General features: G+C 38.4%; 1 protein-coding gene across 2 annotated transcripts; it reads right to left on the reverse strand.

Annotated features, from left to right (window-relative positions):
* ZNF215 (zinc finger protein 215) lies at positions 1 to 27,236 on the reverse strand. 2 transcript variants are annotated; one of them, XM_046017684.1, is made up of 7 exons: positions 27,102 to 27,236; positions 26,128 to 26,301; positions 18,058 to 18,694; positions 11,443 to 11,525; positions 9,926 to 10,058; positions 9,497 to 9,592; positions 1 to 2,125 (listed from the first exon to the last, which is right to left on the reverse strand). In XM_046017684.1, the coding sequence occupies exons 3-7, from the start codon at positions 18,455 to 18,457 to the stop codon at positions 1,218 to 1,220; spliced, it is 1,620 nt and encodes a 539-aa protein (XP_045873640.1). In that variant the 5' UTR covers positions 18,458 to 18,694; positions 26,128 to 26,301; positions 27,102 to 27,236; the 3' UTR covers positions 1 to 1,217. The 2 variants fall into 2 exon arrangements, with proteins under 2 accessions (XP_045873640.1, XP_045873639.1); XM_046017683.1 differs by lacking the exons at positions 9,926 to 10,058; positions 18,058 to 18,694; positions 26,128 to 26,301 and having other exon boundaries at positions 27,102 to 27,140.

A 27,236-nucleotide genomic window follows, 5' to 3' on the forward strand; every position in this document is an offset into this window, starting at 1 on the left:
ATTACCTTTCCTGACTTCATGCTATATTACAAAGCTATAGTATCCAAAACAGTATGGTACTAGCATAAACACAGACAAAAATATCAATGGAAGAGAACGAGTGCCCAGAAATAAGCCCTCATATATATATGTGGTCAGTTAATTTGCTACAAAGGAGCCAAGAATATACAATGGCGAAAGGATAGTCTCTTCAATCAACAGTGCTAGGAAAACTGGACAGTCATATGGAAAAAAGGATGAAAATGGACTACCCTTATACCATACACGAAAGTTTAATAAAAAGTGGATTAAAGACCTGAAACCACAGAACAAATGAACAGAGAATAATTTTGCACATTACCTCATCATTAAGTGTTCACACTCCAGCATACCTTTTCTATTTTTGAATAAGATATGAGCTTTTACAAAATGCTACCATCATCATTCATTGGGAATCTCTCCAATATGAATATTTTGGGGCATATTAATGATAAGTTTCTTGGCTCAAGATCCTAAAGGTAACTTACAGAAATAACTTATAGCAGAACAAGGAAACTAGCGAACAGAGTACTAAGACACTTTATTGGCCTCTTAATATTTGGAATAAATGACAGACCCAAGACTATGAATGTCCCTCCAGTCTACATTCCAAAGAGTACTTTTAAAAAATGAAGATGTGACAGCCACATACAGAATCCACTTGCCACTGCAGTTGATAATCCTCCTTCAATTCTAGTCCCCGCTCAGCATCAAGAGAGCCAAGATATTATTATGGAGTAATTTGTCATTCCTGTGGTCTCTGCCATTAATTCAGAGAGTTCAGTCTTTAGAAGTATTCCTATATTCCCATGATCTCCTGGTTTCTCATGACCTTCTCGTAAGGACTAAAAGTTTGAGTTTTATTAAACATCAATTCCAAGGGTATTGATTGCTTGGCTCCTCCCTAATATCTACTTCAATAAATCATGTGAATATAAGGATGCCACAGGTTCCATTTATGAACTAGGAATGATGATGGCAAATGGATTATCAGAATAATGACAGGCAAAGACTTGTACGGTGATACATTTTACTCTAAACCCTTGTGGCTTCATTTGGGAATAGATTCCTATGTAATAACAGATTTCTCTCCAATATTAATTCTGTCACGTGAATTAGAGAAGATTCCCTGACAAATGTTTTCTTGCATTTACTCTATTCACAGGATTTCCTCTACTATAAATTCATTGATGTTAAATTCATTGATGTCTGTGTGTCTTCCTTTTACAGGACTTCTCTTGAATATGAAGTTTTTGGTGTTTTTTAAGGTTTGAACTCCTGTTGAAGGTTTTCTCACATTCCTTACATTTGAATGGTTTCTCTCCTGTATGAATCATTTGATGTCGAATAAGGGAGGAGCTCCGGCTGAAGGATTTTCCACAGTTAACACATTCGTAGGGATTATCTCCAGAATGAAGTCTTGAATTTTTATTACTGTCTTCATTCTCACTGAAAGTTCTTCTACATTTACTGCCTTCACAGACCTTTGTATCGGTATGAATTTTTTGATGCTTAGTAAGGTTTGTACGTCTGTTGAAGAATCTCCCACATTCACTGCATTTATAGGGTTTCTCTCCTGTGTGAATGATCTGATGTCGAATGAGGGATGAGCTCCGGCTGAAGGCTCTCCCACATTGATAGCATTCATAGGAATTCACTAAGGTATGACTTTCTGGGCGTTGAATATCTATACTCAGGCTTAAGGCATTCCCACATTTATTATATTCTGAATATTGCTTACCTGAGTCTAAGTTAAATTTGAAGTTAGTTTTAAACTTATCACATTCTGAGGACCCCTTTCTCATAGGAATTCCTTGTTGTATACCCAAAATTGAATTAACTGACTTAACATCTAAGCTTTTCTTATTCTCACTAACTTCAAAGTTTCCCACCTCAGTGTAGACTGTCTTATGAACAAAAGTTTCTTCTGGCAAATTTATGTCCCAGTGTTCCTGGTTCCTACATAGCCAGTCATCACTCATCCAAGCATCTAAAGAAGGGGATCTACTTTTGGTCAGTCTTGTCATAATCACTCCAGGAGAGGATTTTTTTCCATTAATTCTCTGCTTTGGAATCGAATCTTGGTTTTCTGAAATTATCTCTGTGTCTAAAAAGAAATTAAAAATTCCATGAATTAGAAGAAGGGAAATTGTTTAATTAGGAAAGGGATGCTAAAACACATAAGGGATATGCATATTTTATAGGCCTTAAATACACAATGGAAATGTAAGGTGAGATTAGAAAAAGAAGAACTATAGAAGAAATAAAAGGGATAAAAGTATTAAAAGGGAGGTTAGGAGATCATAAAATATGAGGAGAGCTATTCAGGAATATTATAGAGAATACACAGGGCTTGGGAAAATATCAAGCATATGAACTGGGATAAGGTGGCACATCATAGTTCAAATTATTACTGGTTCATAACTAGTCTGTGTGGGTTATACTTAGCCATCCTTTCTCTAGTATCTTGTTTTTGCCTCTCTTAACCTACACTGTTCATCAATAATAAATACACCCTTCTAAAATAGAAATTTAATCATATCTTTAAAAACATGTCTATGTTTATAGGCACCACATCTTAACCAGCTACAACAAACTTATAATCAGTGCTTCTATTTTCCATACAAGCTGCAATTATCCCTATATTTAACAAAGGCAGGAAAAAAAAAACTATAATCAAAAGTAGCAGAGAAACCACCTTTTTTCTTGGGCCAAACCAATCTTGAAAAGGAAGAACAAAACTGGTGGTATCAAGACATACTATGCAAAGTTGTAATAATCAAAACAGAATGGTACTCAATGGAACAAAATAGAGAGCCAGAAATAAACCCACACCTTTATGATCAATTTATCTATGATAAAGTTAGTAAGAATATAAAATGGGAAAAAGTCTCTTCAACAAATAGTGTTGGGAAAACTAAACAGCTACATGCAAAAGAGTGACAGTGGACCCTTTTCTTACACTATATATAAAAATAAACTCAAAATGGATTAAAGATCTAAATGTGAGACCTGAAACCATAAAATTCCTAACAGAAAACATAGGCAGTAATTTCTCTGATATCAGCCATAACAGTATTTTTCTCAATATGTCTCCTTTGGCAAGGAAAATAAAAGCAAAAATAAACAATTGGGACTACAGCAAGGTAAAAATCTTTTGCACAGTGAAGAAAGCCATCAACAAAATTAAGAGCAACCTACTGAATGGGAAAGATATTTTCAAATGACATATTCAATAAAGGGTTAGAATCCAAAATATATAAGAACTTATACAACTCAACATGACAAAAACTAACAACAATCCAATTAATAATTGCACAGAGGACTTGAATAGACATTTTTCCAGAAAAGACATTAGATGGCCAACAGACACATGGAAAGATGTTCAGCCTCACTTCTGATCAGAGAAATGTAAATCAAAACCACAATGAGATATCACCTCACACTGGTCAGAATGGTTAATCAGAAACACAAAAAATAACAGTGCTGGCAAAGATATAGAGAAAAAGGAACTCTTGTGCATTGCTGGGGGAATGCCAACTGGTATAGCCACTATAGAAAATGGTATGGAGGTTCCTCAAAAACTTAAAAATAGAAATCCTACATGATCTAGTAATTCCACTAGTGGGTATTTAGCCAAAGAAAATGAAAACACTAATTTAAAAAGATATATGCAGTATTATTATGTTTACTGCACATTTGTAAGAGCCAAGATAATAGAGGCAACCAAAATATCCAAAGAGGAATGGATAAAGAAGATATATATAGGGGTGTGTGTGTGTGTCTGTGTCTGTGTATACACAAAAAACAAGAGTCTTAATATAATGAACAAACTGGTGCTTGCCAAAGGGGAGGTGAGTGGGGGGAATGGGTGAGGATAGAAGAGGATTAAGAGTACACTTGTCATGATGAGCACTGAGTAATATGCAAAATTGTTGAATCATTATATTGTACAGCTGAAATATATAACACCATGTATTAATTATGCTTGAGTAATAAGAAATACATGCACATTCTTTGACACCCTCCCACAGAGAAGTGGAGTTTATTTTTCTTCCCCTTGAGAATGGGCTACTCCTGTGACTGCTTAGCCAACAGAACATGGTAGAAGTGATACCATGCCACTTCTGGGCTTGGCCTTTAGGAAGACTGAAAATTTCCAGTTCCTCTCAGGAAATTCCCAGAACCTGGATGGCATGCTATGAGAAACCCATGCTTCAAGGAGAGGCCACATGGAGGTGCTCTGGTCCACAGGTCCCAGCACAACACTGTATCCTCAGCCAACATCATGTGGATCCTGAGAACTCCTAAGTCAACTCACAAAACTGTGAGACTTAATAAAATGATTGCTATTTCAAGTCAGTAAATTTTGGGGCAATTAATTAGAAAAAAACAGGTAACGGAAACAGAAGCTATTCTGGCAGTATTTACTGAATGGCAAAATTCCTAAATGTATTTCTCCAAGCAAATCTCTGATATTCTCCTATTTCTATAGCTCATTTTTCACATAACTTCATTACTCCTATTTTAAAAATCACTTTCATATATTTTTTATTTTCAAATCACTTAGTTTTAACATATAGGAAAGCTACAAATATTTTTATTTTATATCTGGCCATCTTACGAAACTCTTAACAGATGTAATAGTTTTCACAATGAGTTTCTTGGATTTTCTAAGTAGAAAGTTATCATTTACAAATAATAGCCTTTTTTCCTCTTTTCTACTAACTAAATTTCTCATTTTTTTATTCATTAGTTATGTCTTTCAGGTCAACATAAAATAATTATAGCAACACCCTCATTTATTGATTTTAGTGGAAACACTACGGTTTATCTTGACACCCATGATTTGTTTGCCTTTTGTGCTTAATAGATTTTGAGCAAATGTCTTATTCCTATTAATCCCAAATTCACAAACTATGCTTTACCTATAAGACTTTGTTCTTGTCTCTAATCTGAAACAAAAAGGAACACTTTAAACCTTAGCCTATCATCCCAATCCTGGGTATTTGGAGACCAGCCCATGCCAAACCACCTCTGCCTTTCTTTGACCTATCTCAGTGTCTCCCCCAACTTTTCTTTTTTTTTTTTTTTAAGATTTTATTTCTTTATTTGACAGAGAGAGATCACAAGTAGATAGAGAGGCAGGCAGAGAGAGAGGGAGGGAAGCAGGCACCCTGCTGAGCAGAGAGCCTGATACGGGACTCAATCCCAGGACCCTGGATCATGACCTGAGCCGAAGGCAGCGGCTTAACCCACTGAGCCACCCAGGCGCCCCATCCCCCAACTTTTCAAATCATTCCAATGACTTATCTGTGTTTACAGATTAAAATCTACAGGATTCTTTTTTCAAGGTTTTGATTACTGAATTAAGCTGTCCAAAATTTGGTTTTATATTCTCTATCCAAATTTACCTTAAACTGTTTATAATAAACTTGGATCATTAGCACTTAAATCTAGATGTGCCTCTGATCATGTGATGAGCCTTTAAGTGTGTGTGCATGTATGTACATTCCATGTGGCTATGCTGGGCTTCTCACAAACAACAATGTCAAGCTAGCTGAAGTAGTGGGTGCTAACTTCCAAGAGAAAGAAGTGGCAGCTACAAATCCTATTACAGGCTAGACCTGGAACCAGCAGTGTCCCGTCTGCTGCATTATATTGATTAAACAGTCCAGTGCTAGATGAGATTCAAAGGGTGGGGAAACAAAATCTGTATCCTTTTTTTTTTTCCCCTCTAACTGAAGTATAGTTGACAGACAATATGACATTAGTTTCAGGCATACAAAGCTTGCATCTTGATGAAGTGACAAAGATTCTGGAGCCACCTTTAATCCACTGTAGTCCATTAACTGTTTTGGAAAATAAACTACATTTACCAAGGTAAATTCCAGATTGATTGAAGTATTATATTTAAAGGATGACATAGATGAAATCAGAATAAAATTAGGAAATATATTTCTAATTTGGGGATGGAAAAATTCTTATGCCTAAAAATAAGAGATATAAAGCACTGGGCAGGGGGAAGATATGTGATAACATGAATTTAAAAATATGTATGGCAGACACCATAAAAAAAATAATAAAAAAACCTCAGCGAGGGGCACCTGGGTGGCTCAGTGGGTTAAAGCCTCTGCCTTCGGCTCAGGTCATGATCCCAGGGTCCTGGGATGGAGCCCCGCATCGGGCTCTCTGCTCAGCAGGGAGCCTGCTTCCCCCTCTCTCTCTCTGCCTGCCTCTCTGCATACTTGTGATCTCCATCTGTCAAATAAATAAATAAAATCTTAAAAAAAAAAAACAACACCTCAGTGATATTTCATTTGCCATAACTGTGATCAACAGTGGGAATTTCCATGAGATCTTACTTAAAAACCTCCAAAGTCTTAATAGGTAGAGGACATAAAGCCATTCACTGAATCACAAATGACCAAAACAAATAAACTAATTTTTACCTTTCTCATAATCCAGTATTTACCTACCCAGTTTTTCCCTTTAGTCCCTACAGATGTGCAAAAGCTTGAGATATAAAGGTAGGGCAAAAAGAGACACGGTCTCGGGCGCCTGGGTGGCTCAGTTGGTTGAGTGACTGCCTTCAGCTCAGGTCATGATCCTGGACTTCTAGGATCGAGTCCCGCATTGGGCTCCGAGCTCCTTGGGGAGTCTCCCTCTGACCTTCTCCTCTCTCATGCTCTCTCTCACTCATTCTCTCTCAAATAAGTAAATATAATCTTAAAAAAAAAAAAGAGAGACACAGTCTCTACCCTCAAGGAACATAAAGCCTAATGTGGGAGACAAAGACCTATACAGATAAAAGTAAAATATAATTGTGATAAATGCTAAAAAGAGATGATTATGGTCCTATGGGAGTATATAACAGAAAAAAATGAATCAAGATAGGCTTCCCTGAGGAAATGTGTATCTGAGATCTGAAGGAAGAAAAGGAGTCAACTAGGCAAAGAACAAGAAAATGAGCATTTTATGTAAGGAAACCGCATGAATAGAGGCCCTGAGATGGAGGGCAAGCCCCACTTGAGGGACATCTGGAATGTATGTCCTATGGAATTCTTTTCTCTGCAGTCCTCCAACACCTATCAGAATGCTAAGGAACAGGAGATGCTACATATTTGATGCTGACTGAAAGCAGAGCAGTGTGGTCTGGGTGCAAAGAGTGAGGGGAGGATGAAGGGTGAGGCACGGCTGGAGAAACAGGTGGGGACTACTGTGTTCTGAAGCAGGCAAAACTGCAGTCAGCACAGTGATTTAAACAAGCATATGATAGAACTTGATCTCTCTGACTGCAACGTGGCTCAAACACTGAAGTTGGGGAAAAAGAGCAAACAGGCATGGCAAGATCTTCCCGTATGATGAATTGAGAGACTGCAAGGATAGTTGAGATGAGAGATGGTGATGGTACATGGACTAGGGTTGTGGCACTACAGATGAAGAGAAGTGGAGACATTCAAGGGATATTTAGAGAGATAAAACCAAGTATTAGAGAAGTGAAGAAGAAGTTGTGTCAAGGATAATCACTATACTTGTGTAACTGGATGGATAGCAGTGCCATTTGCTCAGGGAACAATGGAGGAAGACTGGAAAAGAAAAAGTTATGACTTTGGTTTTATAGAACTGGAGTCATTTTAAAATATCCAAGAGAAATGTCATGTGCCTGCAGGTTTTTCAATTCAGAAAGGAAGCCTGGGCTGGGGACACAAATTTGTAAGTCTCCTCCATGTGTGTGGTAAGTGAAGCTGCAGTTGTGAATGTGATAACCTAGAGAAGAAAACACAGACTAAGAAAAGATGACAAAATGAGACCACATGTTGAGAAACTCTGAAATTAGAGTTAGAGAAAGAGAAGTCTCCACCAGACAGAGAAAGGCAGGCCAGAAAGAGAGGAGGAAAATCAGAAGCATTGTAAGAACCTATGAGTGTTTTTAAGAGCGAGGAGCAGGTAATGTAAGATAAGGAATGAAAAAATATCACTGGAGTTAGCTACAAGAAAGTCTTCTATGACCTTTAGTAAGGACTGTTTCAGATGGAGATGTAGAATAAGAGCTATACTGGAATGGGGTGAGGAACAGAGGGTGAGGAAATGAGAAAAGTACAAAATATTTTGAGAAGACTGTAAAGAGGTGAGAAATTGAGTAACAGGTTGAGAGAAAAAATTTTCAAATCAGTAATGATCTGAAAATGTTGAAAAGCTAATGTGAGGATGAAGCAGAAATGGTAAAAATGTAAGTGAAAGAAGGCAGGGAGAAATGGGGTCCAAAAGAAAAGGGTGGGGGGGGGGCAGGGAAATTTACCTTAGAAAGGAAGAAATGGAATAATTTGCCTTTCAAATCAATAAAGATTTTGGGTAAACAAGAGGGTGCTAGGGTGATAATAATAAATAGATAATACATTATTGGTGACAGTATGGATTGGTATAACCTTTCTATAGACAATACAGCACAATGTAACAGGACTTAAATTCATGCCCCTTGATGCTACAGTTTCTCTTCTAATAAGTATATCCTATGAGATTTATCAGATGTGCCTGAAAACTTGGCAACAATCTGAATTTCCAACAGCTGGGGGGAATGGTTAAATATATTATAATACATGTATATGATAGAACATTACACGTGAATTAGAAACCACGCTTTCACAGACTATTTAGTTACACAGGTAATTGCCTATGGCATCATATTAGGTGAGAAGAGCAGAATATAAAGTTACATATCCCTGATGATCCCGATTTTGGAAAAAAACAAATCTTCACAAGCCACAGAGACACATCATCACAAAGAAAAAAGTCTAAGAAAATAAATCAAAATGTTAATACTGCACAGCTCTGGGGAGTGAGGTAATGGGGTGAGCTCTATTCCTCTTTAAACTTTTCTACATGTACTAAAATTTACATTAAGCATACAAGAATCGATAATCTCCCACAAACAAAATGTTAGTTAAGAATTAAGAGATTACATGAAGGTAGAAAGTTAGGGCACAAGAAGTTCTATAGTAAATGAAGGAAAATGGAAGATTACTAAAGTCACTCTAGTATAAGGCAGAACATTCTGTTTTCTTTAAAAGAAAGAATATGATTTCCTGTTGGGTTAGCTAATGTTTGTTTACATAGCACTTACCACGTGCTAGGCACTGTTCTAACTGTGCTACCCATATGACTCACTTAAGCCTCACAGGAACGTGGAGGTAAGTACTGTTATTAACTCCATGTTACAGATGAGGAGACTGGCAGGTAGATTGCTCTGGACCACACAGCTTTAAAAGCGTCTGTGTTCCTCACCTGCAACATTCTTTTGCCTATCCACCAAAGGAAAAGAGTCTGTGAACAAAAGGCAATGGTGATTTTTTCCCTTCAAAGCCTGGGCAGTTTTGTCATCACCTCCCTGACTCTTACTCTAAGGCTGTTAACAGTACACTGTGTTTTTGACAAACAGAAGCTTCTTACAGCTGTCTCTTATCTGCCTGGTTCTTACCCAAAACAGATATGCTTGGGATTTTGTGCTCCATTGTCCATCTTCTTTCCTTACTCTCCAACTTAGAGATCTCAACTGGCTTGGAAAACAGATGCTCTGTTCATGGGGAAAATGAAAAAACAAACAAACAAACAAACAAACAACAAAACAGACTTCTCAGCCGTTTTTAAAGGGAAGAGATTCCATTCCTCTGTAGTCTAAGAGCCTCTGAGAGGCCAGCAGTCACCACGGATCTGTGAATGTCTAGCTTTCCATTAGGAAGGACTTTCACTCAGATACACAGCAGGAAAATGTGTTATTATGCCCAAAGGATATTAGGAAACCTAAACCCAAACCCAAGTGCCCTTAACCACTCCAGTCGTCCTCTGGTTTTTAGCAGCAGATGAAGACACTACTGACAGGCAGAGGAGGTAAATACAGAGAAACCACCTTGATACAATGAATTCAGGTTCCTATAGTTCTCCAGCATCACATCCCTGTGCAGGGTCTTTATAGCAGGGTCCAGTTGTCCCCACTCTTCCTCGGTGAATTCCACAATCACATCTTTGAATGTCACTGGTTCCTAAAACATTAAATTTCTTTGTAACCAAAGGTCACTCCCAAAAATATTACCAGAGGAGAAGTGAATTAGGAAAGAATAGGGTAGCTCATCAGAATATGTAAGAAACTGACAAATGTTTGGGGTTCTAAGTGATGAAAATCAAGTTACACTAGAGGCCTATCAACTTGGTATTCTGTGAGGGCTACAAAAGGAATCAAGTGCAGTCCTAACCCTCAATTAACTTTTATTTTGGTTGAGGAAAAAAAAAAAAGTTGGACTAATTGTGGAACAAAAAATTACTATAGAGTAAAAATATCTGCCATCGAAGGAGTTCAGAACAAAAAGAGTTTTGGATAGATGTGAGGGGAATTTGTAATGAAGATGGAGACTTTGCTAGCAGAAGAGGTAGGGCATTTTCTCTAACTGAGAAAGGCAGCCTGCTAACTCCTTCCCAGGCCAGTTAACCAGTCCTTTCCTGACTACTCAAGATGAAGTAGCCACCCTCCTCATCAGTCTCTACTGCACTGTTTCTTTTCTTTGTAATAATTACTATCTGCAATTATCTTACTTCCCTGTGTGTGCCTGTCTGCCTCGACTGTCATTTCCACAAAGGATTTCCTTTCATTTACCATCATATTCCTGGCCCTTAGCAGTGGTATATCAGACCCTGCATAGGTATTTCTCATGAGGGCCTTCACACCATCACCTGTTGCACTTCCCTCTCTAGTATTCCTGACCTTGTCATAATGGGCACCTTCAGTCACAGTGAAATACACAAATTTCTTCCCTCCCTGTGCCTCAAAGCTAGATGACTCCACGACATCAGATGACATGAGAAAATCATCTACATTAGTTTCCCCACTTCCTCACCTTCTTCCCTCAACCCTCTGCAACCTGACTTCTATTCCCACACATGGTAGTATCTTTATGATACTAAGGGAATAAGCACCACTCAGGCTGGATTTTCCTGAATTTTTTTAAAGGATTTATCCTTGCAAAATTCTCCTCCTTGGCTTTCAGTGACATCGTATCTTCCTGGTTTTCCTCTATCACTTTGACGCTTTTATTTCAGTATCCTTTGGGGTTTCTCCTGCTCCTGCCTATTCAGTGACATTACTCAGGACTCTGCCCTTGGCTCCCCTTACATTTAATTCTAAACATTCTCTGGTGGGCTCTATTTCTATGGCTTTGATTATTGTCTATTAAACCAGAGGGAACAGATGCACGGAAAAATACAAAGATTAACTATTTTCCAGAGTGTATCATCAACTAAAATAAAACAGATCCAATGTCCTATGAGAGAAATAACACTCTTACATCCTTAGATGGACTATATTTAGCAAAAGCTCAAAAGCTGAAAAAGAAAAAGCAGATCATTTCAGTAAAGAGTAGGATCGGAATTCACCTGGGCATCGCCAGTTAGTGAGTCAGATTCCATTTTCTCCATGATGCTCCCCTTCTGGAGGACAGAATCCTTGTAGGGTAGCTCTGAGAAAGATGAAGGAAAACATGAGGGAGACAAGATTTGTCCTGGAGAAACATTTAATGATTATAGTAGTAGTTCTAACATGCTGTTCATAGGAATCATCTTCAGAGCTTTGGAAAAATAATGATGTCAGGCCCTACCAGCAATCAGAATTTCCAACGGTGGGGCTCAGATACTATAGTTTTTAAAAACTCTAAAAATGATTCTGATACTCTACCAGAGGCTGAGAAATACTGGATCAGGGTGAAGAAGGCCAAACTAATATTTTGAGGCTCTGTGGTTGTAGCAGATTCCAAAAAATAACTTGAATTCTGTCCTAACTAAAGTCTACAACTTTGCAGTAAATTTTGACATTGAAAGTATGCATCCTTAACTTTTATTCTTCATCAAGGCTGTGGTGAGTATTTGGAGTCCTTTGTATTTTCATATGAACTTCAGGACCAGCTTGTCCATTTCTGCAAAAAAAGGTAACTGGAGTTTTGCTATGAATTGCATTTGAACCTGCAGAGTGCTTTATGGAGTATTTTCTTAACAACATTACGTTACCCAATACATGAATACAGGCTGTTTTTTAAAAATTATTATTTTTAAATGAGAAAAAAAAAAAAAGATAGGTAACCCAGTTCCAGGGATTCCAAGGGCTGTTGATGGGCTCTTCAGGCCTCTCTGGGTATTCAAAGGGCAGTAGGTGTGAACTCTGAACCAGTCGTCTTCCATTTGACCTGGATACTGGGATAGGCTGTTGTAAATAAATGCCTTATGGCTTTTGCTATGAAATCTTAAAAAAAAAAAAAAAAAAATCACATAAAAGTGACCTATGCATTTTAAACCCATGTTGTTCAAGGATAAACTGCATAAGAATAGATCACATGACAGTAAAGATAGTTTTACTTCTTCCTTTCCAATTAGGATATTTTTTAGTTGCACTAGCTAGTACCTCCAGTATAATGTTGAACAGAAGTGGCCAGGGTGGGCATCCTTGTCTTGCTCCTTATTCTAAGGGCAAAGCTTTCAGTCTTTAACCATTAGATACGATGCTTCCTGTAGGTTTTTCATAGATGCCCTTTATCAGGTAAAAGAAATTCCCTTCTAATCCTAGTATGTGAGTGCTTTTATCATGAAAGGGCACTGGATTCTGTCAAATGCTTTTTCTGTATCAAGAGGACCTTGTGGGCACCTGGATGACTCAGTCTGTTAAGTGTCTACCTTCAGCTCAGGTCATGATCTCGAGGTCCTGGGATTGAGTTGGGGGTAAGCAATCCTGGGATTGCTTAGCGGGGAGTCTGCTTCTCCCTCAGCCTCTCCCTCTGCCCCTCTCCCCAACTTGGGCATGTATGCACTCTCTCTAATAAATAAAATCTTATTAAAAAAAAAGAGGACCTTGTGATTTTCCTCGGTTAGAATGGTGTATAATATTTATTTTCATATGTTGAACCATCCTGTATTCCTGGGAAAAATCCCATTTGGTCATGGTGTATTATCCTCTTAATATGCTGCTGGATGTAGCTTGCTGGTTTTCTTTTCTTGTGAGGTCTTCGCTTGGCTTTGGCATCAGGTTAAAACTTATCATCAATAAGTTAGGAAGTCTTTTTTTCTTGGTTGGTGTAGTTAAGTCTTTGTTAATTTTATTTTTTCAAATGACCTACTTTGTTTCATTGATCCTGTTGTTATTCTATCCTCTATTTCATTTATCTCTGCCTAATCTTTTTTAAATTTCTACATATTTATGAATTTTCCAGATTTCCTTTTTAAAAAAAAATATTTTATTTATTTGACAGAGAGAGAGAGCGAGAGAACACAAGCAGGGGGAGCAGCAGCAGGAGAGGGAGAAGCAGGCTCCCTACTGAACAGGGAGCCCGATGTGAAGCTCCATTCTAGGACCCTGGGATCATGACCTGAGCCAAAGGCAGACCCTTAACCAACTGAGCCACCCAGACGTCCCTATAGAGTTCCTTCTATTATTGATTTCTAATTTCATTCTCTTGTGGTCAAAAAAGATACTTTGTATGATTTAAATGTTTAAATTAATTGTGACTTGTTTTGGCCTAACATTTGGTCTACCCTGGAAAATATTCCATGTGCATTTGAAAAGAATATACATTCTGCTGTTATTGGGTAGAGGGCTTATATATTTGTTAGGTCTAACTTGGTTATAGAGTTGTTAAAGTCTTCTATTTCCTTTTTTGTCTTTTTTCCTGTTGTTCTATCCACTAATGAAAGTGGGGTGCTTAAGTCTCCAGCTATTACTCTTGATCTATTTCTCCCTCATTTTTGTCAATTTTTGTGGGCCTGTTTTAATTCTTGTTCATCACTTACTTACTTTTTTAAAACCGATTTGTAACATCTATATTCTTTGTTGTGTGTACCCACTTAAGTCTGTTCCCTTAGCTTAGTGGTAAGCTAATGATTCCTAAGAGATTTCCATAGCTACCTGGAATCAAAACAGAACAGAACAGAACAAACAAAACAAAACAACCACAAACAAAAGTCATTTCCTAGTCTTTGCAGATGGGCTGCAGGTGTTAAGACTTGCCTTCAACACTTAGCTAGATAATTTTTCAACATTACCTTAGTCTTTAGTTTCGTTGATGCAAAGCCTGAAGGTCAGCCAGGGTGAGTTAAATAAGGCCTTATCAGGTCTTTCTGAACATGTACCCAGCCTTCTAGATCTCTAGGAGTATGTAAGAACTTTTCAAAAACCTATTCCCCAAGGCATCTCATACCCCTCAGCCTTTCCTCCCAATCTTTTTGTGCTCACTGTCTTAGGTGGGAGAGGCTAATACATTTCCCATTAAATGCTTTGACAAATGCCGCCCAGGTGGCCACCTCTGCACTGGGAGAGTTCTGACTCAGAGAAAACAAGGGCAAGCCCTCTGGGTGGGTTCTTTAGAGAGCCAAGACAGGTTAAAACAAATTAAAAACCTTCCTCATTCCTCTATTACCTGACAACCTCTCCTTTCCTTCTCAACCAGACTTCAAGAAATAGTCTATAATCATTATCACATTCACACCTTAGCCATCCATCTCTTTTTGGTGGTGGTGGTGGGGAATATGTGTGTGATAGGGAGAATAGACCCCGGAGATACACACCCCTAATCCTTGGATACACTGGCAAAAGGGATTCAGTAGATATGATTAAAGTTAAGGACCCTGAGAGATGAGGAATCACCCTTTATTTGGGTGATCACAATCTAATCACATGAATCCTAAAAAACAGGTTTCCCAGCTGTGGTCAGGGTAAGTGAGAGAGGGAGAGAAAGCAACCATGCTCTACTGAGCAAGTGCATGCACTGTGACAACAGAATGGAGGGTAAGGGAAAGCAGTGTGGAAAGCACATGGCTCACCATTGCAAGCTTTGATGATGGGTGAAGGGGAATCATGAGGTCCAAAAAGGAATGCAGTCCTATTGATGCCTTGATTTTTGTTCAGGGAGACCCATTTTGGACTACTGATCTACAGACCTGTAGAATAATACATTCACTAACTTTGTGGTCATTTGTTATGGCAGCAATAGAAAACTAATATAACTATAGAAACTATAAAACTATAGAAACTATATATGTTTCTATATAACAATAGAAAACTAATATAACAACTACCAATAAGTACCACCTCAACTCCTTCTCTGAAACTGTTCTAAAGCTTAACAATTACTTCATAATCAACAATTTCATTAAATTACTTTCAATACTCATCTTTTTTAAAGCTTTTTAAAAAAAGATTTTATTTATTTATTTGAGAGAGAGAGAGAGCATGAGAAGAGGGAGGGTCAGAGGGAGAAGCAGACTACCTGCCCAGCAGGGAGCCTGATGTGGGACTTGATACTGGGACTCCAGGATCAAGAACTGAGCTGAAGGCAGTCACTCAACCAACTGAGCCACCCAGTCACCCTCAATACTCATGGTAATAGGAGAACCTTTTTGTCATACCAGTGTTGACACTCCCTTCTTGAATATTGCTCTTTTCTTAGCTCAAGATGCTAATATTTCCTGGTTCTCTGATGTCCCAGATTATGCTTTCTAGCCTGCTTACCTGGCTTTTCTTCTTCTGTTTAATCTTTTATTTCTTTTTCAAATAAGGACTAAATATAGCAATAATATCATCACTCTCCCCAGCCAATAATTCCTTGTCAAATATCCAATCAACTGCCTCATGACTTATAAGGTTCACACATTCACTTGATTTGTTATACAACTTTTACATTTAATTTCTAAATCCCTTGTCTGTATGACCACTTCTCCCTTAAAATTATTTTGTTTTAGAGAGGTGCCTGGCTGGCTCAGCTGGTTAAATGTTCAACCTTTGATTTCAGCTTAGGTCATGACCCCAGGCTCATGAGATGGAGCCCCATGTTGGGCTCCTGCTCAGTATGGAGTCTGCTGGAGATTCTCTCTTCCTTTCTGCCTGCTTGCGCATGTGTGCTCTCTCTAAATAAGCAAAATCTTTTTTCAAAAAATAAAATAAGGGGCACCTGGGTGGCTCAGTCATTTAAGCGTCTGCCTTCGGCTCAGGTCATGATCCTAGGGTCCTGGGATCAAGCCCGGCATCAGGCTCCCTGCTTGGCGGGAAGCCTGCTTCTCCTTCTCCCATGCCTCCTGCTTCTGTTCCCTCTCTTGCTGTGTCTCTCTCTGTCAGATAAATAAATATTTAAAAAATAAATAAACCAAATCATTGTTTTAGAAACTAGATTGTCTTGTAGTTTCCCAGAGTTTAGATTTTACTAATGGCATTCCCATGATATGATTTAACATGTTCCTCCATCCTCTGTATTTCTTGTAATGGGCAGTTAGATCTATGATAGACCTTAAATACTGATGCCCCCAATGATATGTATTTTTCCTACTTCTATTCATACCTGTAAATTTCCAAACCTACAGAGATCTCAAATTCAACATGCCACATAACTGTATAAATCCCCTCCCATAACATCTGCTACTTGTGCCCTATTCATGTATGGCAGAACATGCACATTTACATCAAATCTTACCCCTACTCACATATTATATGCAGCCCATAATTCCTTCAGGTTCAAATTCCCATTTTTCCAATACTCCCACATTCTTTAATACCTCATCTATCTTAACTCATTTTCCTGTTTTCAGAGTCATAAGGTCTATCCCTTAAACAAGATGCTGATAAACTTTTCTGTGAAGATACAGATAGCAACTATTCTGGGTTTTGCAGGCAATGTAGTCTCTGCTATAGCCAATCAACTCTGATCATAGCATGAAATCAACTGTAGACTAAAAGTAATCAGTGGGCATGGCTGTGTTCCAAAAGCACTATCTCCAGAAACTTTTGGTTTGGGGGCCATAGTTTGCCAACCACCTACTCCATATTGATATCAAAATGGTATTTTAAAAGGCGAATCAAATCGTTTTACTCCTCTACCCATGCTGTGAGAATCTCATTCTCTACTTCCATTTCCTACAAAATAAAACCTGCGCTTCCTGATAAAGTCCTTCATGATCTGGCCCTTGACACCCTCTAGCTTCAGAAAAAGAGAAGTTCTTTTCATATAGAAAGAGTCAGTTACTCTTTTTTAAGGTTCTTTTTTTTCTTTTTAATTGACGTATAATTGACGTATAACATCCTACAGTTGACTCTTTAACAACAAGAGTGGTCAGGGACACCAACCTCCTGAGTAGTTGGAAATCGGCATATAACTTCTGACTCCCCCAAAACTTAACTACTAATAGCCTACCACTGACCAGAAGCCATACCAATAACACGAGCAGTCTAATGCATATTTTTTATATGTATTACATAGTAAAGTGAGGCAGAGAAAAGAAAATGTTAGGGGGCGCCTGGGTGGCTCCGTGGGTTAAGCCTCTGTCTTCGGCTCAGGTCATGATCTCAGGGTCCTAGGATCGAGCCCCATATCGGGCTCTCTGCTCAGCAGGGAGCCTGCTTCCCCATCTCTCTCTGCCTGCCTCTCTGCCTCCTTGTGATCTCTGTCTGTCAAATAAATAAATAAAATCTTTAAAAAAAAAAAAAAGAAAGAAAATGTTAGGAAAATCGTAAGAGAAAATACATTTACTGTACTGTGCTGTATTTATTGAAAAACACCCATGTATAGTTGGACCCACACAGTTTAAAACCATGTTATTCATGGGTCAACTCTATTAGCTTCAGGTGAACAACATAATGATTCAATATTTAATGTATATTACAAAATGATCACCAAAGTAAGTCTAGTTAACATCTGTCACCATATATAGTTACAAAAATTATTTTTTTGTAATGAGTGCTCTTAAGATCTAATGTAGATCTAATGTCTTAACAACTTTCAAATATGCAATACAGTATTATCAACTATAGTCACTATCCTGTACATTACATCCCCATGACTTATTTATTTTATACCTGGAAGTTTCTATACTTGTGGCCCTCCACCCATTTTGCCCATCCTTCACCTCCGGCAACCACCAATCTGTTCTCTGTTATCTATGAGCTAGTTTTTCCTTTTTTTTTGATTTTACATAAGGGTCAATAATAATAATAATCCTATTGCCAATTTTCTATATTCTCACCTTCATCTTTAAGCATTTCAATCACATCCTCTATGAGGGACACCACTTCTTTGCTGTTCTTTGGATGCTGTAAATTCACCCAAGTCCTGATGTCTTCAGGAAGAATTGTCAGAAACTGTTCTAGCACCAACAGCTCTAGGATCTGCTGCTTTGTATGAATGTCTGGTCTCAGCCACTGAAGACAGAGCTCCCAGAGTTGACACAGGGCTTCATGAGGCCCAGACACTGCCAAATACTGGAAATGTCTGAACTTTTGACGAGAGGCCTCAGAGTCGTATGTTTCCATGACTGGGATGGATTCCTGCTGCCAGGACTCTTCTGCTCTCAGGGCTTCACTTTGTTCATGTCGAATCAGGTTTTGAGATTTTGAGATAGCCATCAACTTGTTCAGAGGCTGCATCTTCCTAGACAGAACTCCCACTGTAGTTTGAATTTGTCTAACTGGAGGATTCTAGTAATTCTCAGGCTTGGGCTAAGCATTTGTGTACAATATATGTGCAATGTGATTTCAGCCAAGTTCTATCTCAATATTCTATCTATTCTAATATTTGTGTACAATATATATGCAATGTGATTTCAGCCAAGTTCTATCTCACTAAGAGAAAAATTCCAGGAGCTTCCACCAACAATAAGGTACCTGAGAGAATGAAAAAAGACACCAATATAACCTATATTTAATGAACACATTTTAGCAGTGTTAAAAGATATTATAATACAATATAATATTCTTAAGAATTGTCTAATAAATATTTTAAGTTATCATTCCATTCTTATTTCCCATTTTAAAAAAATATTTTATTTATTTATTTGACACAGAGAGAGAGATCAAAAGTAGACAGAGGGGTAGGCAGAAGGGAAGGGGGAAGCAGGCTCCCTGCTGAGCAGAGAGCCCCATGTGGGCCCGATCCCAGGATCCTGAGATCACAACCCGAGCCAAAGGCAGAGGCTTACCCACTGAGCCACACAGGTGCCCCTTGTTTCCTTCCCATTTTTATAACAAGAAAATATACTATCTCTTTCCCCTTATCACCCACCAAAAAGACAAAAAACACAGACATCACACAAAAAGTGATAAATGAAACAGTCCTTTTAAAACAAACCTCATAATTAAATTGCAATTAGGTTTTTCCTGCACCAGGTGACAACACATTATTGCTTTATTTTTTTAAAATTGTATTTATTTATTTAATAGAGAGAAGAAAGAGAACACAAGCAGAGGAAGCGGGAGGGAGAGGGAGAAGTAGACTCCCCGCTGAGCAGGGAGCCCAACATGGAGCTGGATCCCAGGACTCTGGAATCATGACCTGAGCCAAAGGCAGACACTTAACCAACTGAGCCACTTATGCGCGCCAACACATTTTTGCTTTAAAACTAAGCAAAACACATCTTCAGAAGGATATTCAAGTTATTAAGGCTTTACACTAGTGATGCCTAAAAAATAAATTCTCACTAAAATATCAATAAGATTATATAAAATGAATAAAATTGGAATACTACTAGAAATTAAGTTAAGAAAAAATTATTTAAAAAATAAGAGAATAAATATGAGTCATTTCATTGCCAGAGAAAAATCTAAAGGTACATTTCAATGACACAGAATGGGTTAGAGAGGAGCTCCTGGGTGGCTCAGTGGGTTAAAGCCTCTGCCTTTTGCTTAGGTCATGATCCTGGGGTCTTGGGATCGAGCCCTGCATCGTGCTCTCTGCTCAGTGGGGAGCCTGCTTTCCTTCCTCTCTCTGCCTGACTCTCTGCCTACTTGTGATCTCTGCCTGTCAAATAAATAAATAAATAATCTGAAAAATAAACCAAAAAAAAGAAATGGTTAGAGAGCCAGCAAAAAAACCCCATACCTATATGGTTAATTAATCTATGATAAGTGTGGCAAGCATACATGATGGGGAAAGGACAGTCTCTGCAATAAATGGTGCTGGAAAACTGGACAGCTACATGCAAAAGAATGAAACTGGACCACTTTCTTACACCATATACAAAAATAATCTCAAAATGATAAATAAAATAAGAGACCAGAAACCATAAAACTCATAACAGAAATACAGGCAGTAATTTCTTGGACATCAACCTGAGCAACACATTTATGGATATGTCTCCTTAAACAAGAAAAACAAATGCAAAAATAAACTATTGGGTCTACATCAAAATAAAAACTTTGCATGGTAAAGGAAACCATCAACAAAACAAAAAGGCAACCTACTGAATAGGAGAATGTATTTGAAAATCACATATCTGATAAGCAGTTAATATCCAAAATATATAAAGAATATATACAACTTGAAACACACACACACGATTCAATAAAAAAAAAAAAAAAAAGGGCAGAGGACCTGAATAGTCATTTTCCCAAAGAAGATATATGAATGGCCGATAGCTACATGAAAAGATGCTCAACATCACCAATTATCATGAAATGCAAATCAAAACCACAATGAGCTATCATTTCAGACCTGTCAGAAAATGGCTAGTATCAAAAAGACAAGAAATAACAAGTATTGGTAAGAATGTGGAGAAAAAGGAATCTTGTATACTGCTGGTGGGAATGTCAACTGGTGCAAGCACTGTGGAAAACAATACAGAGGTTTGTCAAAAAATTAAAAACAGAAATAGGATATGATCCAGTAATTTCACCACTGAGTATTTAACTGAACAAAGACAGTAATTTAAAAAGATGTATGTACCCCTATGTTTACTGAATTATTTACAATAGCTAAGATATGAAAGCAACCCAAGATGAATGGATAAAGAGGTAGTATACATATACAATGGGATATCATTCAGCCATAAAAAAAAAGGATGAGATCTTGCTATTAGCAACAACATGGATGGATCTAGAGGATATTATGCTAAACGAAATAAGAGAGAAAAATAAATACTGTACAATTTCACTTACATGTGCAATCTAAAAACCAAAACAAATGAACAAACAAACAAATCAAAGACTCTTAAATATGGTGGTTGCCAGAGTGAAGGTGAGTGGGGGGATATGAAAGATAAAGGGAATTAAGAAATACAAATTTCAGTTACAAAATTAGTCATAGAGATGAAAAGTACAGCATAAGGAATATAGGTAGTAAACTGTAATAACATATGATGACAGATGGTAACAACACATATAGTGGTGAGCATTTTAAGTACTGTATAGAACTGTAGAATATGTTGTATACCTGAAACTAATATTGTATGCTAATTTTATTTCAATTAAAAAAGAAGTACATTCCCAGATTATAATGATTAGGAATTTTCATTTGTTAGGACTCACTAGGGCCAGTCTGCAATGTTCACTAAGGAAGTTATAGGCTCAACTAAACATTTAGGCTCAGAAGACTACACGGGCCATATTTGGTACTAGTTCATTCAGAAGGCCACTGGAGAGAAAACACAGCTTGCTAGCAGAGTTAACGGGCATTGTTCTTCAGTGGGAGTCCTTATAGGTTATAGCCAAGTCAAGAGATCCACAGAGGTTGTGCAAAAAGCATATGGACTGAAAAGCCTTCCCAAAAGAGCCAGTATCTTTTTTTTTTTTTAAGATTTTATTCATTTATTTGACAGAGATCACAAGTAGGCAAAGAGGCAGGCAGAGAGAGAGGAGGAAGCCCGATGTGGGGCTCCATCCCAGGACCCTGGGATCATGACCTGAGCCAAAGGCAGAGGCTTTAACCCACTGAGCCACCCAGGTGCCCCTGAGCCAGTATCTCTTTTAACAACTATGAACAGAGCACTCATTGTTCCCCAAAGAGCTTGTCCAATTATTAGAGTCATTACACTCAGGGAAGTTCAGATACAGCTTTTTACCCAATTTACAATTCTCCAAGTATGGATGCAATTCAATTTTCAGTGTTCATTTTATCACACATCTCTAAGCCAGGGGTTTTCATGAGCAATTTGATACCAGAGGAAATCTGACAATGTCTGGAGACAGTTTTAGCTGTCACAACTGGGGGATCTTACAGGCATCCATTGAGAGAAGTCCAGGGATCCTGCTAAACATCTTACAATGCACAGGACAGTGCTCTACAATGGAGAATTATCCAGCCCAAAGTGTCAGTAATTCCAAAGTAAAGAAACCCTGCTATAGAGGATACATAATGACTAAGAGTATGTACTTGGGAGTCATATTGACATGAGGTTAAATCCCAGCTGGACTAGTTACTACAAATATGAACTTAAGCAAATTATTTAACCAAACCTGAGTTTTCTCAATGGTAACATGGATATAAAAATACCTGTCTGATTGAATTATAGGGATTAAAAGAATACTCATCCACTTCTTGGCAGATAATATGCAATCAATATCCATTTTATTGAGTTTTTTTTTAAATCATAAATGGATGTTGAATTTTGTCAAATCATTTTTCTGCATCTATCAAAATTATGTGATTTTATTTTTCATTTTCTTAATGTTGTGTATCACATTGACTGATCTGCAGATATATTTGCAAATCATATCTGGTAAGAGATTAATATCCAAAATATATAACTCCCACAACTTAATAACAAAAAAGAAATCTGATTTAAAAATAGGTAGAAGATTTGAATATTTTTCCAGAGAAGACATTTGAACATTTTTCCAAAGAAAACATACAGACGGCCAACAGATACATAAAATATGCTCAAAATCACTGATCATCAGGCAAAACCAAATCAAAACCACAATAAGGCATCACCTCATACCTGCAAGAATGATTATTATGAAAAAGACAAGACATAACAAGTGTTGCTGAGGATATGGAGAAAAAGGAACCCTTATACACTGTTGATGGCGGTGTCAATTGGTGCAGCCACTCTGGAACAGTGTGGAGGTTCCTTAAAACAGTAAAATAGAACTACCTTATATCCAGCAACTCCACTTCTGGGTGTTTATCCAAAGAAAATGAAAACACTAACTGGGAAAGATATACATACCCTCATGTTCATTGCAGCACTGCTTACAATAGCCAAGATATGAAAACAACATAAATGTCCATCAATAGATGAATGGATAAAGGAATTCTTTTACACACACACAAAGAAATATTATTCAGCTATAAAAAGAATAAAATCTTACCATTTGCAACAACATGGATGTACTTTAAGGGAATTACGATGTGAAATAAAGTCAGAGAAAGAAAAATACTGTATGATTTCTCTTATATATGTAATCTTAAAAACAAAAAAAAACAGAAGTTCAGAGAACAAACTGGTGGTTGCTAGAGAAGAGTGGTAGTGGGAGAAATGGGTAAAGGGTGGTCAAAGGTCTCCCAGATCTCAGATTTTAATACCATTCTTCAATACAAGGAACCGTGGCTCCATGGAGAAATGACTTATTCTAGAACTGGAGCAAGAAATATACAAGATGGGGGCGCCTCGGTGGTTCAATTGATTAAGTGTCTGCATTTGGCTCAGGTCATGATCTCCGGGTCCTAGAATAGAGCTCCACACCAGGTTCCTGGCTTGGCGGGGTGTCCTTCTCCCTCTGCCTTTCCCTCTGTCCCTCTCCATGAATTGTGCTGTCTCTCTCTCAAAAAAAAAAAAAAAAAAAATTATACACACACACACACACACACACACACACATATGGTGGGCATGGAGCATCTTGAAGTGCTTGAAAATAGATAAGAGCTCAAAAACCATTTACTGGGGAATTTACAAGGTACACAGGAGCCAAAGGAAAGAGCTACCAATGGCCAAAGCTGAAACAATATGAGCAGTAACTGAAACTATAAAATTAATACCATAAGCTACACTAATATACACGACTGACTCAACCAATAAATAAATGGGGGAAGAACAGACTAATCTCCAAATAATTTGTGTAGATACTCAGCCCTCCAGGAGGAGGAGCATAACTCTCCATCCCTTGAGATTGGGCTCTGCATAGTGAATCCCTTCCAGTAAATATGGGAAGAAGGAAAAAGAATAAATTTATAGTGGAGAAACCTAAAAAATATACTTAAGCCACGTGATCAAAGTTAACAACAATAATGACAAGTCATGTTACAGTGTGTCCCTTTGAGACGATGTGGTAGAAAGATTTGCCTTCCCCAAACCCATAACCCCAGTCTAATCATGAGAAATTCTAACAAATTCTAATAGATGGGTTTCCTACAGTATACCTGACCAGTACTCCTCAAAACTATAAAGGTCATTAAAAACAAGTCTCAGAAACTGTCACAGCAAAGTTGACCCTAAGGAGATATGACAACTAAATGTAATATGGCATCCTGGATGGGATGCTGAATCAGAAAAAGGACATTAGGTAAAAATTAAAGAAATATGATTAAAGTATGGACTTTAGTTAATGGATCTAATTAACAGATCTAATTAACATACTAATTTGTTACTAATAGGGAAAATGGGTGTGGGGAATATGGGAACTCTGTACTATATTCTCAATTTTTCTTTAAATCTGAAATTGTTGTAAAATAATAATTTTATTAAAAAATTAAAAACACTTGCCTGATGTATAGAGATTCAAAAGGATGTGTGGTAAATTTATGAAACAGAATTAGGGAGCCATTTAGTAAAATAGGATGAGTTTAAGGTAAATTCTAAAACGGATTAAGAGACAGGCAATCTTGATCGGAAGGAGTAAAGAACAAAAAGGGGTACTTCATTGAACCAGTGATACGATAGACAAATCTAAAAGTCTCTTCCAAAATGCTGAAGTAAGGGAGAACAAAATCTTATGGTGAAAAAGAAATTAAAATTGTTTTCTACAGTTTCTTAAAAACTGTTTCTCTCCATTCACCATCTTGTACAGATGTACTGGCACTATTTATACACTCATTAGTACCCCCATTATATCTCCACCAAACACAGAACTAAATATATCAAGTGAAGAAGATTTTGAGATCCAACACAAACCTTCTCTAAGCTTATAGAAAGCATGGTTCATTAAAAAAGAAAAAAGAAAAAAAAAGTTTCAAAGTGCTACAGAGGTATCATGGGGTCCCACCAAAGAATAAACTATATGCCCACTTTTTAAATTACTATCAAGGAAGAAAGAAGGAAAAAAAGCTCACAGGCAAATGATAAAAATAAAATGAAACACCAAGGAAGCACAGAAACTTAAGAAATTAAAGGTAGAAATAGTAACAATGATATCCACTGTCACAGTAAATGTACTGAATAAATAATTTCTCTATATAAACACTCAAAAGACATCCAAAACAAAAGAACTGGAAAGAGGAAAATAAAGGGATGATTAAAAACATAATAAACAGGGGCGCCTGGGTGGCTCAGTGGGTTAGAGGCTCTGCCTTCAGCACAGGTCATGATTCCAGCGTCCTGGGATGGGATGGAGCCCCACATCGGGCTCTCTGCTCCACAGGGAGCCTGCTTCCCCTTCTCTCTCTGCCAGCCTCCAAGCCTACTTGTGATCTCTTTTTCCGTCACATAAATAAATAAAATCTTTTAAAAAAAATAAACAATTATGCAGGCATATAATGATTTAAAAGCACAAATGCATGAAAGTAGACGAAAAGGAAACTTTAAATGACTGAAGGTACAACTTATAATCAAATAGGACTTGTTAAATGTACCAATAACATAATTGGAATGTATTTACTGCAAAATCCTCAGAAAACAGAAGATGAAATCAACCCCCCCCCCGAAATGGGACAGACTAAGGCAACTTTCTAAACCCTAAACACATAAACTAAAATTAAGTAATAATACTGTATACACGAAAATGTGCTTAGTGATATACAAAACAAGACAATGCAGTTTCTATTCCAGAAGTTATGAAAAAGTTTACAAAAACTACTGTATCACTTACAAAAAACCTCAAATACAAAGTATCTACCAGTGCTACGGACCACACATACTATCAGAATGAAACCTAGAATTTAACACAAATAAAAAAGTCTTAAGTAATTTGAAACTTAAACTTTGCATCAATGTACAACTCAAATTAAAACCAAAAAAACCACACCATGTCAAAATCCATAGAGCACAGCTTAAGTTCCACCGTTAGGCAATGTCAAAGCCTTACATCCATATTTAAACAAGAATGAAATGAATTAAACATTCAACTCGAAGTGAGAAAAAGCAAGAAAATATACTGGGAATTTTTACCTTAAAATATAAATTAATACCTCACTCGGTATCAGTAAGTATAGTACTAGGAGGACGGAGATGTTCAGGAGGACATCTCTGAGGAGGATTTCAAAAAGGGACAGTCTGGATGATAGAAGGTCCAAGGTGTGGCTGGGACTGCGAGAAGCTTCCGTGGTCTGTGAGCGACGCACACTGGAATAAAGAAAGTCAAGAACGGTTCGAGTTTAAACTCAACTCTGAAGTACTGAGGACGCCCTTCAGGACGATGGTTGCAGTCCGAACGAAGAGCTGAGAGTGGGAGCCAGGACCGCGGGAAGGGAGGCTCAGAAGGCGCCCGCGACAGGAATCCGGAGCGCTAACCACCCACGTGACACAGGTTCAAGCGCTTTAGAGCGCCGAGGAAACTGCACACGTGCCAACTGCGCGCCGGCAGTATCTGCGGGCAAAGAGGGTCGTTCACACCAAACCGCGGAGAGGCAGCTTGAGGTAAAAAGAGCCTGTCGAGACTGGCGCAGTAAAGGGGCGCAGAAAACAGTCTGCAAAGGAAGCGTCTGAAAATAAGAAAGATGCCGTGAAGTTTTACTGTTTCCACGACTGGTAGCAACGGTTAGGAAAGAAGGCAAGCTGGAAGGACGTCTTCTCCAGTTTCTTTTCGAGCTGATCGATCCAGCCTTCTTATGTCCCAGACGGATCAATACCCGTCATTCCCTAACCCACCGACGAAGCCACTGGGCCCAGGTCGAGCGCCTGGAGGGTGAAGGCCCGTCACCGAATGGAGGAGCGGCCGGCTAAAGGCTGTCGACCGCTCTCCCGCGCCCTGACTTCCTTCGGCAGCCCGCGCCCGCCAGGCCCCGAGCCCCAGGCCAGGTGGCCCCGCAGAGACTGCGGAGCGCCGCGCCGGAAGCCGCCCAGCTGCGAGCCGGCCGACGCACCCCGGCGGGATTCCCCATCCCGCACACCCGCGTCCTCACCGCCCGCTGACCCGGTGATACCTGCGGGCACCGCTCCCAGCAGGGGCTCTGTTCAGTCACTGCCGGGCGCCCGTTCCGCTAGGACCCGCGGGGGCCGCGGGCGTCGCGGGCGGAGGGAGCCGGCGTGGGTGTCGCGCCACAGGCAGGAAGCGGTGG

The sequence above is a fragment of the Meles meles genome, chromosome 8 (assembly GCF_922984935.1).
Source record: "Meles meles chromosome 8, mMelMel3.1 paternal haplotype, whole genome shotgun sequence".
Lineage (NCBI taxonomy): Eukaryota > Metazoa > Chordata > Mammalia > Carnivora > Mustelidae > Meles > Meles meles.